The sequence below is a fragment of the Staurois parvus genome, unplaced genomic scaffold (assembly GCF_062004578.1).
Source record: "Staurois parvus isolate SC_StPar_1 unplaced genomic scaffold, SC_StPar_1.0 ptg000349l, whole genome shotgun sequence".
Lineage (NCBI taxonomy): Eukaryota > Metazoa > Chordata > Amphibia > Anura > Ranidae > Staurois > Staurois parvus.
The window spans coordinates 5,029,938-5,044,167 of record NW_028318145.1 but is presented as its reverse complement, the minus strand read 5'-3'; the positions used below and the strand labels follow the sequence as shown (position 1 = coordinate 5,044,167).

The 14,230-nt window shown below is 39.9% G+C and overlaps 1 protein-coding gene across 1 annotated transcript in view; it reads right to left on the bottom strand.

Annotated features, from left to right (window-relative positions):
* Positions 1 to 1,213: 1,213 nt before the first annotated feature.
* Positions 1,214 to 14,230, bottom strand: part of LOC149456761 (propionyl-CoA carboxylase alpha chain, mitochondrial-like) — a gene marked incomplete at its 3' end in the record, with an annotated part of 701,434 nt that continues 688,417 nt past the window's right edge. Inside the window, exons 20-21 of the mRNA XM_089684514.1 lie at positions 10,077 to 10,175; positions 1,214 to 1,267 (exon numbers count right to left, since the gene is read on the bottom strand). Coding sequence (XP_089540640.1) covers positions 1,214 to 1,267; positions 10,077 to 10,175 — 153 coding nt within the window. The remainder of the gene's footprint in view (positions 1,268 to 10,076; positions 10,176 to 14,230) is intronic.

The window sequence follows — 14,230 nt, the reverse complement described above, 5'->3', positions numbered from 1 at the left end:
ATCCCCCCTTAATCTCCTTCTCTCAAGTGAGCATAAATTCAGCTAAACTAATCTTTCCTCATAGCTGAGCTCCTCCATTCCTCTTATCAGTTTGGTTGCCCTTTCTCCAGTTTGCTGATATCCTTTTTTTTTTTAAACTGGTGCCCAAAATTGAACTGCATATACTAGATGAGGTTTACGAATGATTTGTACAGGGGCAAAATGCTGTCTCTCTCTCTGAATCAGATCCTTCTCCACCATTGGCTCCCCCAGCTATTCTCCTCCCACTGTGTATGATGCATGCATGCTTTTAGCCCCTCAAGTGAAAAACTTTACATTTATTAACATTAAACCTTATTTGCCACATGGTCTTTTAGACCTTTTCTATCCATTTACAAACTAAATTTTCTAAGCCTGTAAACTTTAATTTACAGATTAGTCATGTGGGGGGAGTCCTAGGGGAGTGAAGCATGCTTACCCAATAGACTATCCTTGTATATATTTTTGTAAGCTTAGGTATTCATAAGTGGGTTCCTATAGAGGCCCATTTAGAAAGCTATCCGAACCCCACCTGCATCAGGATGCACTCACTGCTTTGCTAAGTATAGTGCAAGGGTTCACAGAATGAATAAACCCCTTTTCATATGTACTATGCTCATTGAAACAGCCAGATGCTTTCGCAGACTGAAGGACTGATGAATATTTGATTCAACAATACACAGCAGGCCAAAGGTTTTCTGCAGATAGTTTTCAAGCAAACTCTTAACAGTCTACATACTCAAAACCCCAAGGACCCATAAAAAGCCATTTTTCTGTAAGGATGTCAAGTCTTTTTCAACAATTTGGCAATAAAAGTGAGCACCTTCTAGCACTTCAAACTGTGTAACATGAATATAAATGAATTTCCCAGAGATCGTGGCTTATGGCACTGTGGGTGCATGGGCTAAATAAATTCATGGTTATACAACAAAGTTTTTGGAAAATAATTTTAAACATCTATGATCATCAACCTTAAGTTGGTTAGTTGCCAAAAAAAATGCAGAACAAGCATTGTATGCGTTAATTCAGATGAGTCACTGTTGCACAGTTGGTACAAGAGATAAATGAGTTTAGCCAAGTGTGAATACACAGAAACAGAAAACAGTTATAATAGCAAATTGGCATCTATAAATTAGGCATGAGACCATACACTTAAGTATGTACAGTTTTATTTCCAGCAAAATGATTTACTCACCACTGTGCCCAGAAACTGAATGCTAATGTTTCCAGCTGCATCACGGTTAAGACACTGAATGAAGAGAAAGAGTGATAGTCAAAAAGGAATGTGAAATCTTAATATCTGGCTTACATTGTACATTTATGATACGTCAAAGTAAGATTATCTGTGCTTTAGGAATTTTTCACATGTTTGGAAAAAAATGGCGGATTTGTAGCTATATAGTGTTTTTTTCCTTACGATCTGAGCTCAGGTACATTGATGTCTATTGTACAACATTTTTAGCTGGGTAAAGATCTGTAATGCAGTAATGCATTCAGAGCCATAAAAAAGTTGAGTGTAGTAATGTACAGTGATGGCCAAAAATATTGGCACTCCAGCAATTCTGTCAGATAATGCACCACTTTGCCCAGACAATTGTTGCAACTGCAAATGTTTAGGCATTCTTGTTTTTATTTCTTTTGTTTGTATTGGTATGACACAAAAGTGGAGAAACAAAAATCTAAATTGGATACATTCCACACAAACCCCCAAAAATGGAATAGACAAAATTATTGGCACCCTCAATTTAATATTTGGTAGCACACTCCTTGGAAAAAATAACTGAAATCAATTGCTTCCTGTAACCATCAATGAGTTTCTTACGCCTCTCTACTAGAATTTTGGACCACTTTTCTTTCGCCAACTGCTCCAGGTTTCTCAGATTGGAAGGGTTCCTTTTCCCAACTGCTGTGCTGAGATCTCTCTACAGGTGCTCAATGGGATTGAGATCTGGACTCATTGCTGGCCAGTTCAGTACTCTCCAGTGCTTTGTCTTAAACAATTTCAGGAGGCTTTTTGATGTGTGCTTTGGGTCATTGTCCTGTTGTAAGACCCAAGACCTTGGACAGAGACCCAACTTTCTGACACTGGCTCCCACATTGAACCCCAGTATTCTTTAATAGTCTTTGGATTTCATAATGTCATGCAGACGGTCAAGAAATCCAGTAACTGAAGCAGCAAAGCAACCCCAAAACATCAGTGAACCTCCACCATGTTTGGCTGTAGAGAGTGTATTCTTTTCTTTAAAGGCCTTTTCTGAAAACAGTAGAATGATGGGCTTTACCAAATAGCTGTAACTTTGTTTCATCTGTCCACAGCACATTCTCCCAAAAGGATGTTGGCTTCCTCAGGTAAGTTTTGGCAAACTCCAATATGGCTTTTTTATGTTTCTGTCAGGGATCCCCTCGATCCCTGCCACGATGGTCCCGGCGCAGGTGCACTGCTCCGCCCTGTACACGGGCACTAGGACCGGGCCGGCCGCGGCGTTCGAGTTCGCGCATGCGCAGTAGAAGCCGCGGCCGCCCGCTGGGCACCAATGGCAGCGCAGGGCGGGATATTTAAATGTCCCTGAGCTGTCATTTCGTTGCCTTCTGGTCTTACCTGCTTCCTGTGATTCTGTACCTGTGCCTTGTAAGTTTATTGACCCGGATTGTTCTTGACCTGCTGATTTCTCCTGCCCAGACCCTTGCTTTGCCTGACCTCTCTCCCTGGATGCCCCTCATTAGATCTGACCTACTGTTGCTGACCCGGCGTGTGACCCGACGATTCTCTGCCTGCTCCCTTGTACCTTACCGTCCTCTACGTTACCAACTCGGCCTGTCTGACTTCGCACTTGCTCAGCCATCCATCCATCCCATCGGGGTCACCCGACCTCCTCACATCTGGCTCTCCCTGGTTGGAGCCCCTGGCGAACACCCCTAACACTGACAGGTGTGCTCAGCAGTGGCGACCTGGTCTCGGGGTACTACAAGTCCATCCCCACCATCAGGGGCCCTGGTGAACAAGTACCCTGGGGCTTAGACTCCGCGCTCTGGGCACGCCTGACCAGTGGAGTGCTAGTGGTGCGGCTCGGCGGTCCCTCACAGTTTCTGTGTCAGCAGTGGGGTCCTCCTGGGTCTCCTACCATAGCATCTCTTTTCATTCAGATTGTGACGTATAGTGCGAGCTGACACAGTTGTACCCTGTGCCTGAAGGTCAGCTTGAATTTGTCTGGAACTATCCTTCATTGCAATCTTTAATCAATTTTTCTCTTTCGTCCACATCCAGGGAGATTACCTACAGTGCTATGGGCTGTAAACATCTTGACACAGTGGACAAAGGAACTTTAAGATCTCTGGAGATGTACTTGTAACATTGAGATTGTCCATGCTTTTACACAATTTTTTTTCTCAATTCCATAGACAATTCTTTGCTGCTCTTTCTCTTCTCCGTGTGGCACGTAGAGATACACAACAGAAAGGTTGAGTCAATTTTTCACTATTTTAACTGGTTTCCATTGTGATTTATATATTGTAAGCACCTGTTAATTGCTACAGGCAAGTTTAATTACAAATTACAGTTGCATCACAAACTTGAAATGCAATTATTTTTAACAATTTTGAGTAGGTGCCAATAATTTTGTGCAGTCCATTTTGGGGGTTTTGTGTGGAATGTGTCAGATTTTGCTTTTTGTTTCTCCAATTTTTGGTGTCATACCAGTACAAACAAAAGAAATAAACATGAGAATACCTAAACATTATTGTGTAATTGAAACAATTTTCTGTGTGAAGTGGTGCATTATCTGACTGAAATGTAGGGGTGCCAATATTTTTGGCCATGACTGTACGTGCATATATAAAAGCATATACATGTAAATCGCAACACTGGCAGATGAGGATGAAGAAGAACTAAAAGAACTTACGCATGTATGCAAGTTCTTTATAGAAAATAACGTGTATTTTTTTTACTCTCTCTCACACACACACACACACACACACACACACACACACACACACACACACACACACACACACAGTGGGTATAGAAAAGAATCACCCCCCTTTAAAATAATCACATTTTGTTGCTTTGCAGCCTGAAATGAAGACAGGCACAGTTTTTGTTTTATCCAGCTGTGTTTACTCAGTGCAACTTGTAACATCCAAGTGAAAGATATATCAACACATCAGAATTTTTTTTTTAATTTTAAGTTTACATCTTCCCTTCACATATCTCAGGAGGCATAGTTTTCCATTCATAAAAGGGGGAGGAGGCAGGCCTTAGCAGCACCTCATTGGAGGGTGTTGGCCTGAATTCGGAAGAGAGAACAGCCTCCCCATGATGTCATACAAGACCTCAGCAGGACATCACTGGATCTGCTGGGTGGGTAAGTATCCGAACTGGCACAACCCATCTTCAGGTAAGCAGGGCTTTAAAAAAAAAAAAGGAAAAAAAAGTGTGTGTGTGTGTGGGGGGGCTAAATCTTTCCCTATTCGCACAACAGCCATAGCTTTATACATTGTTCAAAAAATCCTTTAAAAAACAAAGAATTCTGGTTATTTCACACAGAGTGAATGTACAGTATGTTTCACTAGAAGAATAGCTTTGCATTTTTTTAAATAAATAGATTCCAGTATTTTTAAAATGTCATAAGTGTGGTAAAATTTAGAATTCTGAGCATAAATGGCTAACATTTTTAAATGACTATACCTTTATCACACTTTTTCATGCAAATAAAAATATAAAAAGTACAAATGACAGAATTACAAAAAATGTAAAAATGGTATAAACTGTGAAACGCCACAACACTTTTTTCATTGATCAACTATAAAAAGGAAGAGGTCTGTAAAGCAATATAGACCAATTACAGTGAAAGAAATGAATATTAACTGTACTCAGAAAAACTTCTAATTCTATATATCACATTACATAAATGTAATTACTTATTAGTCAAATCTCTAAACCACTATCATAAAAAGTATGGACTAAAATCTGCCAACGGCAGACATATTTCAGCGATGGTGATTAATGAGATGGAAAATATTGCAAATGAAAAAGGTAGTAAAAAAGTCCCAACATTAACTTTTATTAAAGGAAACGAGAGCTTGTACTTTTCCCACAACTCATAATAAATACAGCCAACTGCTTTTGGAAACTGCAAAGGTGAACAAAGCTACAAGTGCCGACAATGAGCTATGCGAGTGCCAAAACAAACAAGGACTTGGTGCATGATAAGCTGTCAGTACATGTCCAGATGAAAAAGAAAACAAGAGACCTTTTATCATTTTATTAGCACTCCACCCTAATTAGTGGACTTTTGACTATTGTGTTACATCTGGTCCAAAAGTAAGAGAGGTGACTAGTGTCACTTGAGGATGTCATTCATTGAACCTTTTTCTTTCAACTATGGCATGCGGTGACAAACAGAAATACTAATTCAATGAATGCGTGACCTAATAATGAAGAGTAAGCAAGGATAATAAGGCAGGTTAGCCCTGTATGTTTCATCTGACAAAGTCAGGACAGTGGACTGAGCGAGAGGCAAAGCAGTGGAGGGCCATGGCCTATTCTATATAGAGCGCATTCATTCAGACACAAGACAGTCTACCTCTAAACAAGAGCTACAGAAAACAAGGTGGTCTTAACTGTCTCTGCACAGACTAGATAATTGGAACACCTTTTAACTATGCATATGAAAGGACTGATCTCTGCTCTACTGCTAAAGAAGGGCTCAGACCTACAACACGCAGACTTGGTGCAGCTGCTGATGAAAAGACCCAAGACTGTGTTCCATTCAGGGATATATAAATCCTAAATTTCTACTCTTAAACTGACAGTGACATTGAGAAGGACAGAAAGACAAAATAACAAAAAAGGAAAAAGAATGGGGATGAAAAATTAACAAGATAAATAGAAGTGTAAAAAACCTTGTGCCTTACTCGTAGGCATAAGTAATCAACAGAGAATATACTAGCATGACAAGAATTAATTTTCAATATCTAAAAATAATTTAATGTATGTTTAAGTACTGTGGAATAATGATAACACCCAAAACAACACTATGCACAATGCTAACACATAGTACGTGCCAGTACATTTACTCATTTATGTAGTAGGATTTAGGATACTGAAGTAGGAGGCACTTTAAACAAAACCAATAAATGCAATCTACAGAATAAGCCAAGTGTTGAAACCATAATAAGCAGACAGGAGGTTTAAATTAACTTATTTATTTCTGTGTAATATCTCATAAATGTCACTCAGGTGGTTATCCATACATATGTTAGGGGTGCTAGTACATATTTAGACTGATAAAAAATTAACCACTCCAGAACAAGTGTAACCTTTTACTGGTTCTCGGCTAATTATTATAATTTGCAATTTCTCCTACATATGCAGGGTTTCAGAGCAGTTCCCTGTAACTCAGCTGCCTTGCCACAGAAAATTAGTTCCACCTAGTTGGGTATCAATGACTTATTCACTATGAGCTCTAGGACTCAGTACGATCTGCTGAGCACTGAGGTCTGAAATGGGTGACTACCTTCATCAGCCTTCAAACATAAATGAGTTTGCTGGCAATAAAAACACAGAAGGGACATAATTATTGTGAGAGAAATGTACTAGCGCAACAGATCATTTGAAGACTTTTCTATAGGCTGATAATAATGGACTAGGCCAAACTACGACCAGCTGTGTCCAGGTGGATTAAAAATGTAAAATGAAAGAAACAAGCATATTAAAATTTATTATCCTACTGACAGGCTTATTTAATTCAAAGGTATTCAAAGACATTGACAGGGCAACATGTTGTTGAATAAACACTCTTCTTTAAAAATTGGGTTGGTATCAGATATGGTAAAAATAAATAAATAAATAAATCTCCTTTCATTGGACTGTGAAAGCATGTTTGACTATTGTCTAACGTAAATGACTATTTTAACTGTATGATGAACTACTGTAACATGTTGCTGCTTTTAATAGTGAAAACAAACAAGTGCAACTAATGTTATGCCAACTGTGACATTCTTTTGGCTTCGGTACATTGGTAAGTGCGAGACCAATCACAAAGTCAAAAGCAAGCAAAATATGACTATAAGAATGCATGCTTTCATGTACAATCTGGAGGAATGCATTCAGGTTTGAGACATGTGTTCATAATTTGTTACTTATTTACCAGTTAATAAGGTTAAGTTGGTTTTTAAATTGTACCAGGGGCAGAAGCACTGTGTTTGCTATGCATGTAAATCTCACGGACTGCAAAACATAAAATGCACAAGGGTATGTGTCCAAACAGGCCGAGATGCAGCTTAAAAATTACTGCCAAGCGAATGTTATCGAAAGCTGCATTCTACACTATACTCATCCTTATACTGCTTTCATAGCATATTTAACCAGTGCTTGGGTAGTAAAAAGTTGTGCACAAATCCAGCAAAAGATAACTCTTGACAGTTAAATTATGCCTACACATGCACAGTCAGGTGAGGCCTAAAACCAAAGACAGCCAGATATATTGAAGAAAAAAAAAAAAAAGATTGCAAAGCCTTCTTCTACAATAAGAAGAACCAGTGCTGGGACAAGGTCAGTTAAAGCCCACGGCGAATACGCCAAACTGTGCCCTCCAAGAATTATGAACATTATGTGTCAGCAACCCTGCCCCCCCCCCCAAAAAAAAGAGCATTAATCTGTATGCTTACCCTCTAATCATAAACCACCCCTCCCACCAGAAATCTTTGCCCCCCACCTCCCAATCACTCCTGCTAGCACAAATCCTCTACCCCTCAAATTTCCCCCACACATCAAAACCCCCTCCCAGCACAAATTCCCTCCCAACCCCCTTCCAAATACAAACCCCCAAAATCCTCCTCCTAGCACAAATCCCCACAAATCATCACTCATAGCACCCCCTCCCAAATTCTTATCTCCAGACATCCTCCAAATTCCCCCTCCTAATACAAATCCCCTCCCCCAATCTCCTTGCAGCACCCCCCCACCTCACATGATACCACAGTGCCCAGGGCAGCTGTCCTTCCTGCCCACCCTTGTCTTGGCCCTGCCTGTAAAAGCCTGATGTTGTTGTCACCTGCTTACAGTTGAGGAATGATCTAATATTTTACAATCGTGCTTTATAAAAGGCCAGAAACTTCACTAGTACCATAAATATTGTCAGATGTCTTGTCCGCAGATGTACAGTGCTAACAATGGTAAAGTGTGGTTAGTTCAAAATGGTGTCACTAGTTATGTAGCTCATAGAGAATTTTATAGTAGTTCAGTATAAACAATGTTTTAACATTGGGAGTGACAATATAACATTATGGCTTCTCTAAGTCACTCAGCTATGTGTGATGATGCCAAAGAGATAACACATACATAGGGGATGTCAAGTCATGCACCGATATTTTACATTTTTTATGAAGCAGTTGTTTTTATTACAAAAAATGGACAACCCTATTTTTTACTTTTTGTAATAAAAACACCTGTTTTATAAAAAGTCTCTCCTTGTATTGGTATATGATTGACATGTATAATATTGTGAAAATCACATTTGCTTTAGTTTTTGCAAAATATAGTTTAGGGATGTGGGGAAAAAGCTTGAGCACAGTATTTTAGTTCCCATACGATTCATTCACATGCACAGATATTCAAGCATGGTCATCTGGACTGCAACACGTATGCTATAGTAGTATAGCTATGTTAGCACAAGGCTCATCAAAGATGGCTGTATAAGTATGGTGGCCACAGTGTATTGCCTCTCGCCATCATTTTTAAATAAGTACTGTAACCACAGTGTTATATTGCCCATCTCCTTTATTTAAAAGAAAAAAAAAAAACATACAATAGCCGCAGTGTTATATTGTCCCTCTCCATAATTGTGAAGCCTTATGTTCATTCTGTGACCTATGCTAATAGCCTCCATATTAATGAGGACTAAATGTCACCATGTTCTTAAAGACTTGTTATAGCCTTTGTATGGGCAATAACGCTGCATGGGTTTGTCCACACCTGAATGTTGCTAAACATACTGCACTTGTGCACCAACCAAGCCACCATATTTCACTACATACTAGTTGCCATCAACCTGGAATACAAGAGGGATATCTCCCACAAACGATCATCTTTGCATTACATGCAACATTAATCTCACTGCAAAGAAAAGAGCAAAGAAAGACATTCCATGTCCATTTTCCTGCTCTGACTTGGTAGGTGTTTGTGTGCTTGCATGTCTACGTTCCCTGGCTATGTAAGTGTCGGCCGATCATGGCTGTGGGTGTATCCCTCCTAATTGTGTGTTTCATATGTATCTGTGTTTGCCAGACATTTGGGAGTTTATTTACTAAAGCTGGAGTGTGCAAAATCAGGCTCACTTCTGCATAGAAACCAATCAGCTTCCAGGGTTTATTGCCAAAGCTTAATTGAACAAGCTGAGGTTAGAAGCTGATTGGTTTCTATGCAGAAGGGAGCCTGATTTTGCACACTCCAGCTTTAGGAAATAAACCCCCTTTCTGTCTTCTGTGAGGATGGCCCACAGCCTTCACTTCCTGGGTGCGCAATTATTCCAGAGCCTGCATATTTCAGTAAGAGCACAGATTGATAACTAAATGGAGAGCAAAAGACATACAGGAGGAGGATATAACACTACAAAGAAAACAGGTACTAATGTTGAATAAACCACAAGGGTGTGAAGCTGAATGTGCACAGAAAGCCTTCAGTACAGCTGACAGGAAATGGCAGATACCTTCCTGCAAAGGAAAGCGGGGAGGGGAAATCTGAACACTGAGGAGGAGAGCATACAGGGAGTTGGGGCATATTTACTGAGGGTGTAAATCTGAATGGGCACAAGACGCCTCCTGTGTTTTTGACAGGAACACAAAATGCTTTTCTGTTTTATATTACAAAGAAAAGAAGGAAAAAAAAACACAGAATACACACACATTTTCACTATGAAAGTTAGTTAAAAGAAAATTGAACAGTTCAAAAAAAAGAAAAAAAAAAAGGAAAAAAAAGCCAACTGCAGTTTCAGGCTGATTAAGTGTTAAGTAGCCTTAAACCAACTGTCAAACACCCTCAGGGGAAGCCAAGAGCTTACCTGTATAGTTTTCAGCATGTCATCAATGGTGACAGACAGTAAAGGCGAAGACAGGTTCCATTTACTAGACACATTCACTTTAGTCCCATCAACTTCCACCTGTTTGGACATCATAACAGACTATTAATATAAAGGCAGGCATAAAGGTTCTCTAAAGTTCATTACTGCACACAAAGCAAAAGACATTTTAAACAGATGGCTTCCAAGCAACCTGTCATGTTTACCAATCCTGCTATCCGACAGGGTCCAAATATGTAAGCATTTAGCCATCTCTGGGGAAAGGTGAAGGACCTGTGAACATCTGCCTCTGGGTATTGCCGCATCAAGTGATTTACAGAAAACAAGAAAATGCCAGCTAAATTGTGGATGTTTGCAGACATGCTACATTTAATAAAATTAGACAGGTAATTTGGAAACATTGAGGTGGCATTTTGCTAGTTATAGGACAGGCCTAGCATATAATATTCTCTCTGAGGCTTAGACCTGTGTATTACATTAGAGAGTTATTCATGGTGACTCTAATTAATAAAAAAGCTTTAATTAGGGAGAATTTTATGCTACATCCATTTTATCAAACCTTTAGAAAATAATTAGAAAGCAGATAAAAGTTTGAGAGCTCAGCCTTAGAAACGATCAAATGTTTGACTAATTCAATGAGTAAACCTATTGCATGTTTTTAGCATCATTATGTTTATAGTGAATTGTATACAAAAAAATCAGGCTAAATATTATTATTTCCATTACTTTGGATTGCATTAGACTGCTTCTGTTTAAGCATTATGCACTGCACTTACAGTTGCAAGAAAAAGTATGTGAACCCCTTTGGATTACGTGGAGTTTTGCATGAATTGGGCATAAAATGTGCTCTGAACGTCATCTAAGTCACAACAATAGAAGAACACAGTCTGCTGAACATAATACTACACAAACATTAGATGTTGCCATGGTTTAATTGCACATAACATGTAAACATTCACAGTGCAGGGAGGAAAAAGTATGTGAACCTTTGGACTTAATAACTGGTTGACCCTCCTTCGGCAGCAATAACCTCAACCAAACGTTTCCTGTAGTTGCAGCTCAGACCTGCACAACGATCTGGAGTCATTTTGGACCACTCCTCTTCACAAAACTGTTTCAGTGTAGCAATATTCTTGGGATGTCTGGTGTGAATTGCTCTCTTAAGGTCATGCCACAGCATTTCAATCGGGTTGAGGTCAGGACTCTGACTGAGCCACTCCAGAAGGCGTATTCTGTGCTGTTGCAGCCATTGTTTTGTTGAATTACTTGTATGCTTTGGGTCATTGTCCTGTTGCATCACCCATCCTCTGCGGAGCTTCAGTTGGCGGACAGATGGTCGTACCTTTTCCTGCAAAATGTCTTGATAAACTCTGGAATTCATTTTCCCATCAATGACAACAATCCCTCAGGCCCTGAGGCAGCATAGCAGCCCCAAACCATGATGCTCCCTCCGCCATGTTTTACAGTGGGGATGAGGTTTTGATGTTGGTGTGCTGTGCCTTTTTTTCTCCACACATAGTGTTGTGTGTTCTTCCCAAACAACTCAATCTTGGTTTCATCTATCCACAGTATATTTTGCCAGTAGTGCTGTGGAACATCCAGGTGCTCTTTTGCAAACTTCAAACGTGCTGCAATATTCTTTTTGGACAGCAATGGCTTCCTCCGTGGTGTCCTCCCATGTACTCCATTCTTGTTTAATGTTTTCCTTATTGTAGATGTGTCAACAAAAATGTTAGCATGTGCCAGAGATTTCTGTAGGTCTTTAGCGGACACTCTGGGATTCTTCTTTACCTCATGCAGCATTCTGCGCTGTGCTCTTGCAGTCATTTTTACAGGACGACCATGCCTAGGGAGAGTAGCAACAGTGCTAAACTTTCTCCATTTGTAGACAGTCTGTCTTACCATGGACACATGAACATCAAGGCTTTTGGAGGTACTTTTGTAACCCTTTCCAGCTTCATGCAAGTCAACAATTCTTGATCGTAGGTCTTCTGATAGCTCTTTTCTGTGAGGCATGGTCCACATCAGACAGTGCTTCTTGAAACCAGTAAACCCAAAACAGGTGTGTGTTTTTTAAGGGCAGGACAGCTGTCAGCAACACATCCAATATCATCACACTGATTGGAGTCAAGGTTGGCTCACTCCTGGCTCCAATTAGCTCTGGGAGAAGTCATTAAGCTAGGGCTTCACATACTTTTTCCTCCCTGCACTGTGAATGTTTACATGTTATGTGCAATTAAACCATGGCAACATCTAATGTTTGTGTAGTATTATGTTCAGCAGACTGTGTTCTTCTATTGTTGTGACTTAGATGACATTCAGAGCACATTTTATGCCCAATTCATGCTAAACTCCATGTAATCCCAAGGGGTTCACATACTTTTTCTTGCAACTGTATTTCTATCCAGATGCTTCGATGAAAGTGTTTGGAAACACCAAAGGTTTTTTTTTACCTTACTGCAGTGTTCATTCCCAACAGTTACCTGAGTACTTTATCAATCCAGTGCTGAGCCAGGTTGCATATCTTATTTGCTTTCTTCCTGGTCTAATGGACAATGCTGATAGCAGCGGGAGCCATTGACTCTTGCCACGGTCAAAGTGAAGAGGGAGTAGGGGGCAGGGCTGAGCTGCGCTGTGTGTCTGTGGACACACACAGCCCAGCTTGTAAGCAAACTCACATGTCTGCCCCCATAGCAAGCAGTTTGGTATCGGGGCAGACACAGAAAAGGAGGAGCCCAAAGGATCAGCAGGGGACCCCAGAAGAGGAGGTTCAGGGCCACTGTGTGCAATACAGTACAATTGCACAGAGCAGGTAACTATAAACCTGTTTGTTATTTTTATTAAATTTAATCTTAATTAAAAAAAAAAAAAAAAGACTTTACATTCACTTCAAAGCATACTCATTTCAAATCTGAGCAATTCAATAACGTCAAAGAAATATACAGCTGAAGCTATATGAAAATACTAAAGGGTATGTAAATCCTAGCAATAAACCTTATTTGCTCATTTTTGGTTTGTTAAATATATCAAAAATGTTTTGTTGTATCTGTTTGAGAAGTGCAAAAAATACCTGTTGCCAGAAATCTCTTGTGCTGATAACTTCCTGAGCTCTCCGCCTGTGTAGACTGTTATCAGTTATATAAATGTAAGCAATCTCTGAGGACTACAAAGCCACACTCCTCTATGTTGTGGACAACAAAAGAACGCAGTCCTGTAGCCCTATCCTGTTTCTGTTGTCCCGATACAGAAAGGGGAGTGAGCTTTGTTATCCTATAACTGGGAATATGTTACTGGCAGGATCACCAGGTGAGAATAAAGTGTAAATAAAATAGACTAAGTAAAGAAAACCAATGGCGGCGCCAGCACATCTGAAGACTGATAAGTTACAATATATTACCATTTTTGTTTTTGGTTTTAGACCTGCTTTAACATTTCCTGAAAAAGTCCAGCTTCACTTTTTCCTCCACATTGTCAGCCTTCCTATTGGTCCTTTAATGGGTTACCTTCTGACCAATACAAAGGCTCAGGAGGTAATGAAAGCAGGACAAAGCTCAAACTGTATTTTACAGGTGAATTTACAGGCTCGTATGTACATCTGCCCACCACACAGACAATTGTTCTCCAAGATAAATTTAGCTTTTAAAATTCCTATTCACTATGTTGACCATTATAGACACCTAACAATATTACATCTGGAATGAACAAAGCTGTCATTACGAGCGAAGTCTAAAGCTGGCCATACACATTACGAATCACTCAAATCTGTCAAGCAGGGTGATGCCAACAAGGCCACCCATGGACTGATTTTAAGACAATCTGGCAGCATTTGCCCGAAATGTGATCTGAATATAGCCAGCTTACCATACAGAGGGCCCTAGATTACCGGTAGGCTGCTTGTAAATAGTCTTTATAGGTCCCTCAAAACAGGCAAACAAAAATAGCTTTCTTCAGCAAAAGTAAAACAAACAGTTCATAGTCCTGGTATTAAGAAAACCATACAACAGGCTGACTGCCAGACTTTCAGTCCTACTCCGGGCGACAAAGGCTGTAGGGTACAAGCAAAAAAAAAGTCTCTGTTGCCAGAGTTCACACTGGTCTCACAAGATTAAGAACCACTCCATTCTGCCTCACAGACA